The 15591-nt window shown below is 48.7% G+C and overlaps 6 protein-coding genes across 6 annotated transcripts; 2 read left to right on the forward strand and 4 right to left on the reverse strand.

The window, feature by feature from the left end:
- Position 1: 1 nt before the first annotated feature.
- On the forward strand, positions 2 to 901 carry BU24DRAFT_469930 (NAD(P)-binding protein; the record flags this gene model as incomplete). Its single annotated transcript, XM_033532642.1, has 1 exon — positions 2 to 901. The coding sequence occupies one exon, from the start codon at positions 2 to 4 to the stop codon at positions 899 to 901; it is 900 nt and encodes a 299-aa protein (XP_033389487.1).
- Positions 902 to 1820: 919 nt separating this feature from the next.
- BU24DRAFT_383189 (glycoside hydrolase family 72 protein) lies at positions 1821 to 3734 on the reverse strand. The gene is made up of 2 exons (XM_033524796.1): positions 3330 to 3734; positions 1821 to 3272 (listed from the first exon to the last, which is right to left on the reverse strand). The coding sequence occupies exons 1-2, from the start codon at positions 3493 to 3495 to the stop codon at positions 2086 to 2088; spliced, it is 1353 nt and encodes a 450-aa protein (XP_033389488.1). The 5' UTR covers positions 3496 to 3734; the 3' UTR covers positions 1821 to 2085.
- A 1295-nt stretch (positions 3735 to 5029) lies between these two features.
- Positions 5030 to 6943, reverse strand: BU24DRAFT_383192 (glycosyltransferase family 21 protein). Its single transcript, XM_033524797.1, has 2 exons — positions 6822 to 6943; positions 5030 to 6752 (listed from the first exon to the last, which is right to left on the reverse strand). Exons 1-2 carry the CDS (start codon positions 6899 to 6901, stop codon positions 5222 to 5224), a joined length of 1611 nt encoding a protein of 536 aa, XP_033389489.1. The 5' UTR covers positions 6902 to 6943; the 3' UTR covers positions 5030 to 5221.
- Positions 6944 to 7157: 214 nt separating this feature from the next.
- BU24DRAFT_416818 (uncharacterized protein) lies at positions 7158 to 9273 on the reverse strand. The gene has a single exon (XM_033526551.1). It carries the CDS (start codon positions 9224 to 9226, stop codon positions 7454 to 7456), a length of 1773 nt encoding a protein of 590 aa, XP_033389490.1. The 5' UTR covers positions 9227 to 9273; the 3' UTR covers positions 7158 to 7453.
- Positions 9274 to 9402: 129 nt separating this feature from the next.
- On the forward strand, positions 9403 to 10610 carry BU24DRAFT_416819 (uncharacterized protein). The gene is made up of 3 exons (XM_033526552.1): positions 9403 to 9874; positions 9931 to 10160; positions 10215 to 10610. Exons 1-3 carry the CDS (start codon positions 9469 to 9471, stop codon positions 10368 to 10370), a joined length of 792 nt encoding a protein of 263 aa, XP_033389491.1. The 5' UTR covers positions 9403 to 9468; the 3' UTR covers positions 10371 to 10610.
- A 116-nt stretch (positions 10611 to 10726) lies between these two features.
- Positions 10727 to 14323, reverse strand: BU24DRAFT_469931 (uncharacterized protein; the record flags this gene model as incomplete). The annotated part of the gene is made up of 1 exon (XM_033532643.1): positions 10727 to 14323. The coding sequence occupies one exon, from the start codon at positions 14321 to 14323 to the stop codon at positions 10727 to 10729; it is 3597 nt and encodes a 1198-aa protein (XP_033389492.1).
- Between the last annotated feature and the right edge of the window lie 1268 nt (positions 14324 to 15591).

Consider the following 15591-nt stretch of genomic DNA (forward strand, 5'->3'; position numbering starts at 1 on the left):
CATGTCTACGTCCGTTACAGTTCTGCCTGGTTCGGGAAAACAAGGTCAGGCCGCTATCAGTGAACTCATTGAACGCGGCTACACCGTGCATACCTTGGTCAGAAATGCATCTTCAGACATATCAAAACATTTGCAGTCCCTCGGTGCAACTTTACACACTGGAGACCTTGCGGACGTCAAATCAATAGAAGCATCCCTTGAACACTCGGAATCTCTCTTCTTTGCCATCCCCGCCCACCCAGTCAACGAGATCTCGTTCGCCGAGAACATCCTCGCCGCTGCCCGCAACAAAAGTGTTAAAAATATCATATACTCGAGTGTCGCACGCACAGGCGATCATGAGAGCTTCCCTGGCTGGGACGCAGACAGCTATCCTCTAGCATGGTACTGGACGAACAAGCAGAAGATCGAAGACTTGGTGCGGACAGCCGGATTCCCGAATTGGACCATCCTGCGACCTGCGTTCTTTGTCCAGAATTTCTGCTCCCCTGAGGTCAACTACATGTTCCCTGGCCTCGCAGATACGCAGCGTCTGAGCATTGCATACACGCCTTCTACTCGGCTCGATCTCATCGACACAAAAGACATTGCGAAGTTCGCAGTCGCGGCCTTGGATGCGCCCGAAAGATTTTCTGGACAGGAGATTCCGCTTGCGATTGAAAAGCTGACGGCGGATGAGCTTGCAGAGCTCCTCGGTGCGATCAGTGGCAAGCAGATCAGTGTGCAGTATCTGAGCGATGACGAGGCAGCTAAGCTTGTAGCGCAGGGTCATTTAACAGTGACTGCACAGCAATGGCAAAGAGATGTGGGTTATTGTGTAGATCTAGAGAAGACTAGGCAATACGGTATAACACTCACGCCAGTACGAGAGGCATTGGAGCGTGATACACTGAAGTGGTAATATAATTCAATATTCCTCTGATATACGAAGTTGAATACTTGGTTATCTGTTTTTATCAGCTATTTTCAAAAGTTCTCATCGAATATCTTTGGTAGAATCTTCACATTATCACAGTGAGGCCGTTCGGTTCTGCCCCAAACATTCCCGACCAGAAATATGCAAAAAGTGACAAATCAACACCTTTTGCACTTTCGCCATTTACCCCACAGGTTTCAGTCAAAGCGTACATACAATCCTTAAACCCATGTATCTCTTTCTAATACTCTTTCACTTGTTTGGCATATCACTTTCTTAATACTATTGGTTAACTTGACTGAAGAACACTTCAGAGAGACCACTATTATCAAAATACTCATTACCTCCTATCTGAAGCAATTATATCAAAGGTAGAGCTATCTAATGGATGAAAACAATGTTTTCATATCAAACAGTCTTGACTTCTGTGCTAACGTAATATTTTGTCCATCTTGATAAGTGCAGCAACTCATTGCTTTTCATTAAGTGTTACTACTCTTTACTATGATGCCCGAATCTATTCTCACATAAAGTTGATACAATAAAGATCAAACAATAATTCACTGGTGCTGCTAAGCACATAGAAATTATATTAATCATAACAAATGTTGCAAACAAGCAGTATTCTGCACATCGAAGCAATACTTTAGTCTTACCTGGGAATATGTCCATGATTTAGCGCAGGAGATTGTAGATATTCCCAGCATAGGCTCCACTGTTACCCGAATGATAATCGTGAAGCTAGAATCCACCCCCTGATGGATCAACAGAAGGAAATTATCTGCGTAGTTAAGAAGCAAGATCCTCCACGAGAAAGGCACAGAAGCACAAAGTATAAATCGCCAACCGTAAATGGTCATCAATTAAGCTATTTTTCTAGTGACAATAGAAGATGCGACATAGAGGCAAAGAAAAAAAAGGTGTCACGCTTATATACGCCGATTGAAATGTGTTGTGTAAAAAAAGCCCCTATGCAGAGGCACATCTAAAATTGTCAGAGATTTGGCCCACCCATAACCAGCACAGGTCACACGATAAAAAAAAAACTCCAAGAAATGTACGCGGAAAAGATGGATTTTGAGTTGTTGTCTTCCAAAATTTTCCAAAAGAGGGATATTCAGCTATTCACAAATTCTTCCATTTTCATGTATCCGCGAAGCTCATTCCGCTCAGAATACAAGTACAGCGCCAAAGAGCATACTCGCAGCGAGGAGGCCGAGGAAGCGGAGAGGGATCTCAACGTTGGCGGCAGCACCTGGTTGTCCCTCGCTGTTTTCAGCAGAAGCGCCACCGGTAGGAGTGCGGGTTGCCTGGCCAGATCCTGGAGTAGCGGTCGTGGAGGAGACACCCTTTCCGAAATGCGAGGTACCCTCAAGACCGGGACCCTTACCGGCACCTTCGGTCATGAAGCGGAGAGCGCGCTGAGGAATGGCAGGCAGAAGGGTGCTGCTGACCTCCCATTCTTCATCCTCGGGAGGGCACTGGGACTTCTCACCACGTTGCTTGAAGCCACCGCCACCCTGGGGGTTGCTGGTCTTCTTGTATGCATCGACGAGACGATCGAAGTCTTCGTTGGGGGTGATCTTTCCGTTCTTGAGCTCGACGAGACCGTAACCGTTGGGCTCGACGGTGTATTCGTATGCGAGGCCTCCAGAGTAGACGCCGGTCATATTGGTGTGGTACAAGGAAGCAATCTCACCCCACTCGCGAGTATTGGTGATGCATCCGAACTCAGAAAGAAAGAGGGGGATGTTGTAGTCCTCGTAAGTCTTGACCTTCTGGTCCCAACCGGACTGTTTGAATGAAGAGGGATCGCACCAAGAGTAGTCGTTGAAGGCGAAGAAATCAGAGCGCTCGTCATCAGTGCCACAGTTGAAGAAGAGGGCTTGCTGCTCAATGTTCTCGGCAACATCGGCGGCGGAGTAACCAACGGGAATCTTGCGCTCCAGACGGTTGTTGATGAATCTCTTCATGTCACGGGTCACTGCCTTGATATAAGGAGCAGCGTTGGTGTTGTTCCTCGCATTGATGACTTCGTTACCAGAGAAGTAAAGAAGGGTGTTGTCGTACTTTCCAAACTGCTCGACAGTTGCAAATACTGACTGCAGATATTCGTCGTTGTAGGACTGGTGGAGTGACTGGAGGCTTGCGCGGTTGAGCGAGTAGTCGGGAGTGTTCGCATCCAAGGCCAGGTAAATACCCGCGTCGTCAAGAATCTTCATACCGGCATCATGATTCTGGGAGTTATCGATGGTGTAGATACGAACAGTATTGATCCCAAGCTTCTTGAAGTTTTCCACGTCGCGTTTAAGTCCATCAAGATCCAGGAGAGGGTCCTTAGCATCGGAGGCACCGCCTGGTTAATGCGTTAGATTTTACAACCACAGAAGAACTAATGCTGAGATAAAATTACCTGGCTGGTAGGCAACTCCACGAACGTAGAAGCGTTCGTTTCCTGTAAAGAAAGCGTTTCCCCTGACCTCAACTGGAGGCAGTTTTCCAGACTGGCGAGGGACAAGTCCAGCAAGTGCTGGGACAATAGTTGCCCCCAACGCGGAGAGCACGGCAAATGACTTCATTTCTAGAGAGGGTAGGAAACAATTGAAATTAAAAGAATTATAAGAAGAATACGGAAACGAGTAGTTGTAACGAGTGACTGGTAAGATGAGTAGAGGAAAGGTTCAAACCAAAAAGCATTGCAGAAGGGAGCAGAGCCCTGGGTACGCAGGTATTTGAGAAAGGAGCTCCATCCTCTTGGTATTTCGAAAGGTTCCAAAGTGGAACTCGCAAGACAATGCCAATACTCTCGACATGTTTGGTGTTGCTTGGATGCTGAGAATCAATCAATGGCAAGACGGTAAATAGTGGTTTTTTCCAAAATGTATCGAATTGTATCAATACATCTGTGTCTAACCATCTCAATACTAGCCTTTGTTAGAATACAGCGCTAACAATGATGTAGTACCTTCCTCCTCCAACTACCTCATGAACATTGACCTACAACGCTGCCGCCGCCTTCTTGTTATCCTTTTTGGTATGGAAAAGAAGCTGAAAATTGCTATATCTACAGGCCTATGCTAGTGACTCGGTAAATTTGCCATATGATCTGCTCCAGAACGCTTCAATCGCCTTCTGACGCGTCGATATAGAAAACATGGATACCGCGGGATGGATCTGATTGACTATTATCGCTATTTGAACAGAAAATTATCGATATCGATCAAGATATCGTCAATTTCGATCAGGATACCATCGATGCCATCCGAAAGGGTTTAATTCGTATGGTAATACTGCTTATTCAATGCAGAGGTACAAGGGGCACGGAGGTTCCGGAATAACAAAATCTCTTTAGCGCCTTGTCAGTTGATTGACTCCCGGGTTGGGAGATGTGGATGCTCGTCGCCCAGGCTTGAGATGGCTTGGTAAGGGGTAGTCAACAGATGATTGGGACTCCGGACCTGTACATGAGACTTTTGATTGCGCGTCTAGCTTTCCGCCGCTGACACTGCCCGTAGGTAGTAGCCATTGAATTGCCATCCAGGTCCAACCAGTTCCATACAGCGGGCCATCGCTGCAGCGCCAGCGGAAGAGCCAGAGCGGTGACGCTTGGCCGAGGGATCTATCTCCCCCCTGGCTTTGATTGATGCGGGAAAAAACATGAAACAAGCGATTAAATCAGGAATCTTGGTCAATAATAATCGCCACGAGAGATCAGGAGCGAATGGAATTAGAGGCTTTGGTCTATGACGCCAATATACTTGAACTGTGTATATCCTAATTTGGCTGGTGGACCTGGCTGGCAGAGGACACTACCGACTGGGCTTGATGTGCTATTCTTACCCGGGCACTAATTACTTTACATTTACTCGACTTTGCACATCGAGTTACATAGCAAGGGCGAAGAGTGTACTTTACGGCTCAATCGTTAACTACCTGGAGCAATAATCTGCAGCAACAGATTGCACCACACAGAGCCATCGACCCTCACAAGCCGCCGAGTCGCAGTATCATATATGAGGCTTTCGCAGTATCAGACACAGGAGCACATGTCCGTGGCTCCAAAGGCCGAAGCGATGGGGCAGTCAAGATCTTGGTATGATACTCGGCACCCCAAATCAATCTGGTGCGCGGCTTTCCAATTTACGTGCAGGTTAGCCACCTTTCTTGGTCAGAAGAAAGGAGGAGGAAGACGCCTTCACGAATATATGCATTTGATTCTATTTACTCATGTGATTCCTCTGTCTTTGCTTCGTCATTTCTGGGTGTAGGGTCATTCTCTCGCCACCACCCCTGCTGTGTCTTTAATCATTTTGGTTGTATCTCGTGAACCTTCATATCCAACCCAACCCAAAATTTCCTGCCTCTCCATTCTACAGTAACGCCGCCCCAGAATGCCCAGGTCCAAATAGGAAACGCGCTCAGCTCTCGTCCAACCCAAGCAAACCACCATTGCCTAAACGTTCTTCTCCGCCCATCTAGCAGGCTAGGAGTGCGATAGTCCGTATTCAATAACGGGGTCTTAGATGTAGAGGTTGATACGGGAGCGTTCAAGCGCTGAGGCAATATGAAATCGGGGGTGTGCTCATCCACTTCTATGGTCTTGGTGCTATGAAGCAAAAGATACTGAATATAGTCGACAAGACACCATGCCGACATGCTCAGAAGCCAGACTACAGCAAATGCAGACCAAGTCTGGGAGACCAAACTTTCCGGAAAGATCGCGAGAGAAGTCAGGGCATACGCGCCGAACAAGCTACAAACTATAGCCTCTGTGCCGGGTTCTACGAATGTGGCGGCTGTGACTGTGAACTTGCGAACACGCAGCCACCGGACCCTTCGATCGATTGTTGCGATGACAGAAGTGTGGGACATGGGTTGAAAGCAGAAGTCTCCGAATAGCATCCCATGCTTGCCCCACCTTCCAATGTGTTCTCCTGGTGCTGGCTGGTATCCACGCTCCTCGAATGGCTGAGGCTTCTTCCAGAGAGCGTCGCCAATAAGGTGATCTTCACATATGTTATCTGAGAAGACGTCCAATCCCGGAGATCGGCCTGGTGTGCCTCGAGTCGCGTAATTAAGGTGTGAGCGACGGAACATTGTGCTCTTTCCCATGACACAGGGGGCTACCAAAACGGTGTTGATCGCGTTGTAGAATTTCGCATGTGCACTTGACATGAATGCTTCGTCCAAACGTCCGCCACCCCTCTGCATCAGCTTCCTAAATCGCCCCCGGGCATGGTTTCGTGGGTCTGAACTAGTGCTGGCCGCCAGATCCACGGTGGTACTCTGATGACCACCCAAAAGCTGATTCCTATCCTCGGAGGACATATCCTGACCATCCAAGTCTATGGTGAGGGGTGTCTGGTGCACGAACTTGTACTGGATGCCCTTCCCAAATCCGCAAAGTAAATCAACCAGACGGCCACAGACCCCCTTTCCCACCCAGACATTACAATCTAGTATCCACACAATATCACCTTTGGCTTCCTTATACGCGCGACTCATGTTCCGTATCTTGGGATTCGGCCCTAGCGCCTCGCTGTCGTCACGTAGAAGGGGGTCCTCATCCTCCACGTAGAGTCGTGCATCGAACTCGGGGAAATCGTGGAGCAGCTGCAGAAGGATCGGTAAGGCAGGATCACTGCGAGAAGATATGCAGAAGCTGATAGTGAGCTTGCTCTTCGGGTATGTTGTTCGGAATGTCGCTGCGAGGCACTCGTACAGCCTAGGTTCTAAACCCTTCACCGGTCGGATGATGGTGACATGTGGTACGTCATCTTCGTTGAGGTCTGTGAGGCAAATTGCCGGTGCAGGTTTACGAGAGTAGTATCGGAATCTGTAAAAACAATAGTCAGATATCATCCACGACTGGCACCAGTGTTGTTGTGTCTTGTTACAAACGCACAATTGAATTACACCAATAGCGCACACTAACCAGACGACGATGAACCATATCAGACATATGAGACTGATGACGGTGTGCATCGAGCCATCGCGAGACTCAGTGCCGTGAAGCGGTACGCGACGCATGCGCGGTTGTAGAAGAAAAGGTTGGAGGGGGAAAGGAATGTATTCCGTAGGCGTGGGGGAAGAGTGCGTGGCATGGACGAGGAACAAGCTTTAAAGTTGATTACCTACCCTAGTGGTCGGAGCGGCGGTCAGCTTCGCGGAGATGACTAAATTAAAGAAGTGACAATTAAGTAGCAACTGATAGAAAATCTCTAAAAATGCTTGTGACAGGGTAATCGTTGAATTAATAGATTCTTCATACTTTGTGCGTCCCAATTGTCTGGTAATCCACCTGTGCGAGCCTTGCACTCTGTTGCTCGACCTAATAATAGCGCAAGTAGGTACGGAGTACTCGGAAGAGCACAAATAACGTCCAAATCCCCATTCCCCATAACCAACTCCATACCCTCTGTGGGCGAAAATGCTAGATCGCTATCCAGTCCATGCTGATCTTGCAAGATATGCAATGACCAAAAATCAAACACCGAAAATGCAAACATAATGTGACCCCAAAGCTCTCTCCTCGTCCTACTGCTTTGGTTTCTTGCGAACCAATCCCGCACTCAGCACATTGATATCATTTGCACCACTATTTATGCTTTCAGTAGACGAAGTCACGTCCCCAACCTTTGGCTTCTTCCTGACAAGACTCTCCCCAAGGTGCTGTACGCTGTTCGTGTTTGCGTGTACACTCGGCTCCTCCGTCGTTGGCTCAGGCTTTCTCTTTTTTCTGACTCCCAGGATCATTGTTGGAGCTGCACCCTCAGTACTTGAAGCTTGAGTCTGGGCTTCGTGCTGTCCAGTAACTTCCCATCCCCACTTATCGACTCCTCCCAGAACGGCAACCTCATCTTTCCACCTTTTAGTGCTTCTCGCTGCAGCAGTTCGTGTCGCGAAATTTTGTTGTAACATTATTTCATGCGCTCGGTTATATGATGTAGCGGAGAATAAGATGGTTCCTCGGGTATTTGCGGGCCAGGTGAAGTGAGCCGTTGACTCTGGTGGAATCCTTGAGGCCCCTGTAGATCCAATTGATGCAGAAGATAGATCAGAGCTGTTGGTTTTGATCCTGGGTATCAGAAGTGGAATTGGTCCGTGGTTGGTATTCGTCTTCCTTCGCCTCGGCTTTGATGTGTGCTCTCCTCTCGTTGTGTTTGTAGGCTGCGAGAAGGAGCTCGGTTTCGAATCGTACTGCGACTGAGATTGCGATGAACCTTCCTCCCCATCCTCCCCCTCTTCTTCCTTGAGAGAGTCCTTCGGTTGTTTGATAACCACCCAAATAAACCCAACTATGCGACCCGAAGAGCACTCTTGCCGGTAAGCCATGGTTTCCCAGAACTGATCCAAGCTCTTTATGCTCTTCCACTGGCCATTACTCCGACTTGGTGTTCCTCCTTGTTGGGTCATCTCCTCTGCACGTGCATCCGGAAGCTCTTCATCCAATTCATCGAGGAACCTGGATTTGGGATCATCGGGGAAATGAGGTACTAGACAACGTGGCGGGGCGCCAGGATAGGGGGCGATTTGTAGCAATGGATGGGATGCTGCCCACCGGCGCTGTGAGCTCCGATCTGATGGGGAAGACACATATCGTAATGTTTCGTGTTCTTCATATCCAGGTATAACGAGATATCCTTTCGAAGTGGCACGCTCTTCTGTGCGTAATCCCCCGTTGTTCGAAGCTTTGTCCTTGACATCCTTCAACCGCTCCGTGAGAGGCTTGACGTCCTCTTCCGGCGCATATTCAGCCAAAAGCGGATTCAATACCTTACACCACCACTTTATCAAGCCTCGGTCGTCCAAAACATGTTTCTGTGGATTGTCGATGCTGGCAGGGAACAAATATTGATCCTGGGCTCTTGCAAATAGAGAAACTACCAACTTCTTCCCCGGACGCTGTCTCCTCCGTGCCAACCAAGAAACAAATGTACTGCATATTGTCTTAGGAGGTGACGCCCCCTGTGAGCGTGGAAGATTAAGCTCTGTCAGATAGCCGGTCGAGTCGGCTTTCGAGACAAAGATGGTAGTCAAGGCTTTCGTTGAGTAGACCAGAACTTCAATCGCAAGTACCAGTAGCTCATCAGAAGGAACAGCCGTTTGCGATTTCGCTGGAGTTATCGATGCAGCCAAAAAGTGCGACTCGCAGTAGGTTCGTTCGGGTTTGTGTTGCGGCGGCGCACTGAAGAGTGCGGGCGAATTGGTCGGAGGTGTCGAGTAGTGATAGAAGGTGAACGAGACACCTTTGGGCAGTGCCGCAGTGAGTGCTTCCTGCAGAGACTCATTCCTAGATATTTCGACCATAATGACACTTTGAGAGCCTCACCTCTCTCTTTCTCCCTCTCTTCAAGCAGGATGCTCGTCGTAAGTCCTCTTCGTAAGGTTGGGGCTAGACGCGTCAAGAATGCGCTAAACCGATATCAGCTAGGACCCTGATCATTTTCCATCTTCAAGTGCAATTACAGAACTTCAACTATTCACACCATCTCTCTGTCCCCTCCCCACACCGGCCGAGTTATCCTGGATAACCACATGTTTGCGCACCAATGGCTTCGAAAAGTTCGATACGAAATATCATAACCTCCTCAACGTCTACAATTCGCTGCGCCCAGGCTACCCAACCGATTCGAAGACCCTTCATCGAAACTTCCGCATGCACATTTTCAACCACATCGTCAAGGCGGACTCCCGAATATGACACAGAGTCTGCCGACCGGCCGCGATGGCAGCAGACTCCTGCGCGCATGACGGCACCGTTCCGAACTCGACCGCTCCCGAAAGGACCTGTTTTCAAAGTCAATGAGGACCCAAGGCGGCTGGACGATGCGTACTCAAAAATGCTGGGCTCGGGTGGAGACAAAGTTTTGAGCGATGAGGTCAAATGGTTAGCAGTGACGCACAAGAGCTTCGATCATGGCAGGAGAGGTTTCAATGACCGATTGGCTTTCCTAGGTAGGCATTTGTACGGCTTCAGTCGATATGCCTCATGTGCTAATGTTTCTGCTCAGGCCGAAGAATAGTTTCGTTGCAGACATCACTTGCACTTTTGAGCTCGCCTCAGGCATCTAAGGTTCCAGAAGCCGACAACTTCGGCCGGAAACCTTACACACACGTTGCGTTGGATGGTCTGCCCGGACTTACACAGGAGGCGAAGGACAGCGTCTTAGATAAGTCTAGGTTAGCTCAAATTGCGCAGCGCTATGGACTTGACAAAGTGACCCGCTGGAAACCAAGGAAGGCAGGTTCATTTCTTGATATTCACATGCCTTTGAGATTGTGCTAACAACTACAGGCGGATAATCTTCAAGGTTCAGGCCAGGAAGCTGTCCTTGCCACATCCCTTTACGCTATAATCGGAGCAATTGCACTTGAGCGCGGCGGAGAGGTTGCTAACAAAGTGACTCAAGAGAAGATCTTGTCTCCTTTGGGATTCACATTTCAATCGTAGCGTTAGCCGCTGATTTTCACTTGTAGTTTATCCAATGATGTATAATACTGTAAATCAGGAGCGGTAGAATGCACTAATGTTAAACAAACGACCAATGATGGCCAGAGTCCTTTTATTTGTTTGAGCATGGCCTTAACACGGAGCAGTCAAGCATATAGCCAACTTTTGACACTGTCAATCGACAAGCTCGTACCTGAGCGAAGTCTTAGATCATTAAATTCAACTCGGCGCAGAGCTTGCAGCGTTTGAATATATAACACTAATTGCATTCACAAGTTCGGGCCATCTCATGATAAAATTATTGATTAAAAACTAGTCATTACCTACTTATCGATAGGGGAAGAGCAATAATAATTTCACGCTCTTAGAAAACCGTCCGTATCATACAAACTACCTGGCGTACCGGTAGTCGCCCCACTCGTAGGTGGTTGCACCTGTATCCTTACATTTGGTGTGCTCACGCCCAACACATTACGCTTTCTGTACCTCGTCCCAGCCAGCTTCCGATCCATAGGAGAATCTCCAATCATGTCCTGAGTATTCTCGCATCCGGAGTGCGGATCGTCTTTAGCAACTTCGAAGTCACGTTTCCTAGACTTGGCCGAGGAATAGATTGGTGTGGCAAGAGGGGAAGATGACAAGGGAATGTAGTTGTTCCGGGGCTTGTTAGGAGAGTTGGGAGGACTCTTCTGTGGTGGAGTTGAGATCCAGAATTTCTCGCCATCTTCCCAGATACTAGAGCCTCTGTCATCTGGTGTTCTCTCTGGCGAGGACTCTGGCGTGACCTGGGGATTTCCAGTCTTCGTTGATTGATCATGCTGTGTGATGATTGGTTTAGAGGGTCTGGAGGACTCGTCCTCTTGCTTTAGCATCGATTCCCCTTCGTCCCAGTCATCGAGAAGGTCGCCAACCAGATGTCTCTGCTTTTCTTCCGTTAGAGTAGTTCCTTCGTCTTCGTCGCCGTCATCGAGATCGTCAAGCCAACTCTCTTCTCCAGGCACAGCAATGGAATCTTCTCGTCCAAGCCTGAGGTACCTTCGCTCTCCACGACCACTCTTGGCTGCACCATCCTTACCCGCATCTGAGTTCATGCGGCGCAGTTTCTGAATGGACGATCGTAGTGGACGTGGAGGAGAACGACGAGGTCCATTTGGTGTTGGGGTTAATGTTGGAATGTCTGCGAAGTTTAGGCCAGCCGCAGGAAGCTGCTTGTGCCCAGGGCGGGGAGAGCAAGGGGGCATCAGGGAGTCCCCAGAAGGATCCTCAAAGAAGAACTGAACATGGTTTGAGGTTGGGGCAACATCGACTTGCGTTGTGTTTCCCACCAATTTATGCTCATCGGGTCCCTGGAGGAACCAGTTGTTGGAGGTCTGCTCGGCATATGAGCTAAAAGTTTCGGAGGAAGATGTTGGTTCTGGCATGACTTCGACCGTGGGTTTGGCAGAGTTTGGTCCAGTAATTGCACGATCTGGTACCTTAGTAGAGGTTATATCAGTAGAAATGGCGTTGGGGGTGCTGTTAAGTGTAGTGAAAGGATCCTGGGTGAGAACGGCTGGGTCGATGGTATCTACCGTTCCCACTCCCATCTGGGAACTCCCAAAAGCAGCATAGGTTGCCTCATCAGCATGATAAGACGAGAGGAATGGATTCGAACGCTCGGTCTTAGGGGAACAAGGTGGAGAGTCTCTTGATTTGCCCTCATGGGAATCCACAACACGTTTTGAGGCGGAAGAGGACTGATCCGGTACGATGGAGAAAGGTTTTGACAATCCAGAATGAGCAGTATTGGTTGTTCCCGAAGTATTAGGATCATATAACAAGTGTCTTTCGGAAGATGCTGGAAGGTACAACGATGCTGGTGAGGACGGAATGATAGGAGAGTCCATTCCGATATGGTCGTATTCATCAGAAGGTCTGCTCAAAGCAAAGACTGGTGGAGGCGATGTTAATGTATGTATTGGCCCAATGCCATGACACGGACTCGGAAAACTAGGTATACTAAACATGGATCCATTGCTGAGCCTGTTCTTCCCATGTGTAGTATTCTCGGGCGACGCGGGACTTTGATGACCGGATCTTGGAGTTCCAATGGGGCCATGATCATAACTTGCCATTGATAAGCTTGGAGAACTTGGTGTCAGCGAGGCGCGGATCGATGTCGCTGTGAACTTAAGGTCGGGTGCGAATATAGATGTGCTGGGAGGTCTTGGGAGCGACCTCGTGCTGGAGAAACCTAGTCCAATCTCGGATCGTTCGAGACTGGTGCCGTTTGGCGATTCCTCTTGGATATCATTCATAGCAGAAGGACTTGGAGATCTGCTCTGAGGGCCTAGGATGGTTGGGTCAAGAGATATGCGTACGCAGTTCTTTCTGCGATGACCCTTACGCGCACTAGGGCTGCCTTTGAGTGCGGAAGGTTTGGCCGCTGCCAGGGGAGCAGGGTCCCATTGAAAAGGATTGCCATTACTACTTCTTGTTGATGATGCCTGTGTAGATGCTTGTGAAATCTGACGTTTGAGGGCCCCATTGTTCGCAAAGGCTTCTCGCAGAGCTGACGGTTGTCGCTCCTCGGGTGAGCCCGATGATGTTACATAAGTGCCTGATCTCCGGCGTGGTGTGCTCGAGCATCGAGTTGCGTAAGGGCTGTACATTGGAGAGGAGGTACCGCCCACAGCCAGACCATTTGATGATCTATGATAGACCGACTGTAAGCTGTGGGAACCCGTTAGCGCTGTATTTCTGCTGTCGCGACGTGATCGGCGCACCGTAGCAGGGCTACCAACGCTCAAGTGGCCCGAACTGCTTTTGATCGAGCTTTGTGATTGATGATTTATGCCATATAGAGTGACACTATCTCGCGAGGGTCTGGGTCCAACGATCATTGAGTGCCTCCACTCACGCCTCGTTACTTTGTACATCTCTACCTGGTCGGGTCGAGGCAGGATGGGGCTCGATTGGCTTGCGAGGATGGAACTATTACCGGACTCGAAGCTGGAAACTGACATTCGAGACGGACTTCTGCTGAGTTGGCTGCGTTGCTTGGATTCGCCTTTTATACGAGCGACACCCAAAGGAAGCGGTGGCATGGGCACATCGGGTGCTTTACCCGAAGTCTGGCTGCACATACTGGCGGATCGGACATGAGATCTCCTTTCATACATCCGGCGTGCGTTCTCATTCTTTGCGCTCAAAGGTATCTCGGCTACCGAATTTGATCGAAGTGGACGGACGCGTGACTCTACTTTAGTGACAGCATTAGATGTCAGGCTTCGTCGAAGTAGGTCTGGCCGTGCCGAAGGGTCATTGTCTGCAGCACCATCCTGCTGATGAGTACGGAACGCAGGATGATGCTGAAGTAGCGATTGATCAGAAGATGGACGACCTATGCCCTTCGATGGAAGAAGTCTATCTCCGAGTTGAGGGCCACTGAGGACAGGCACCAAAGGCGATGGCTTGGGGCTTTCTATAACAGTTGAGAGAATTGGTGCTCGAATCTTCCTTAGATGAATTGCTTTGCTGCTTGAACGTCGAGGCGAGAACGGCCATGCAAGACGACCTGACTTAGTTGAGAGACTGGCGGGTTTCGGAGGAGCATAATGGGCCGGTTTTGAGGCCTGATCAACAGGATTGATGGTTTCGACAGAGGGCAAGGACCCCCAACCTGTTTGCTTGTTGAAGGGAAGGATTGTATTGCGCCTGAGCACAGTCCGAGGCTTCGTGATCGAAATTCGTTTGGAGCCCTCTTGCGTAGCTTGGGCTTGTGCAAGTACAACTCCTCTTTCTTCAAGATCTGCAAGTAGACGTTTGTGATTGCGCACTGCTCGTATGAGGAGGACCACAAGGCCAATTAGGAGACCTAATAACACGATTCCAACGCCAGTCAAGATAGCTGCCAATGCGGTTGAAGATAATCCTGTTGCTGTTGTTGCAGCACGCTCATGCACGACCGTCATCTTGATTCCACGAGAATCAAGAAATCGTCCAAGAATCTGTGCTTCTCGAGCATCAATCGGTCTTGAGCGCTGAGCAGTTGGCCAGTATGTCGAAGCCTGAGCACGTCGTCTAATTTCTGTTAGTTAGTTGAGATCCTCCTCTTTCGCTCCATCGAACTGTCGCGCGGTATGGAGACGTCAATTTCGAGCAGCGCAAAAGAGGGTATCGACGTTGTCCACGGAGACAACGAGGAATTGAAGGTAAACATACAAACTGTGGCCATCTTCACTTATTTTTGTCGTCGTCAAAACAATCGTTGGAATGTGGAAGAAAAATGGAAAGAAAAACAAAACTATTACTCGGTTCCTGGCAAGGGGTGACGCAGGAATGTAATGGTTCAGCTCCCAAAATGGCTGATGACCATGTAACTATACATTATTGAGGGAGCGACGACCTCTACACGGATAATAAGCTGTTCTTCTCGCAAACCAACCTAAAGTGATTGAATATGTTGTAGATCTCAGAAGCTACAACGCTTGAGGGCCTCTTGCGCCAGGTGTGTCAGTTGAGAACACTGGAAGAACGCTTGTGACAAATAATTTTCCATCGGCTACGTTATTTGGAAAGACTTCCCATGAATCAGTGTGACATTATAGTGATTCTCAATCTGCGAAACACGTAATTATAACATTGACTAACAGGGAGGGTAAGACTTCCCGAGTAGTGGCATATTGGCTATGTTACCTCAGTTGTCTATAGTAAAGACAATTCAAAGTCAAATTGACCATCAAGGCATTTCAAGTTTCTATAGCACACGAACGAACAGCATACCCGTGGCGTAGCCACGTCTATATTTGAACAAGATATTGCAAGACAACGAGGAAGCTGATTATCGTTTCGTACGCCGGAATTGAATCTGACATTCATAGAGAGCCTTGACTCGTCAGACTGGCAGGAAAATTGCTTTTGCATTCATCATTGCACCCGGAATTGATCTAATGCAATAAATTCAACGCATGACCACCGCTGTAGAATCCTCCACGGAGTCCAATACATCAACAAATGACTAACGGGATAAAGTTATCAGTCAATTGACGGATACATTAGTATGTGTGGGGCGTAGTCCTTCTCCATACGAACGTAACGAGGTAATGCCAATTACCCCGCAAAGTGAACTCTTTAAGGCGGGATCTCAACCACAGTGCTCTCTTAGTAGGACGATCTTTGGAGCAAAATGGTTAACTAGTACATACTAGACGGTCAATCCATCGGTAAACTCATTCAAGAT

The sequence above is a fragment of the Aaosphaeria arxii genome, assembly GCF_010015735.1.
Source record: "Aaosphaeria arxii CBS 175.79 unplaced genomic scaffold BU24scaffold_1, whole genome shotgun sequence".
In the NCBI taxonomy this organism is placed as follows: domain Eukaryota; kingdom Fungi; phylum Ascomycota; class Dothideomycetes; order Pleosporales; genus Aaosphaeria; species Aaosphaeria arxii.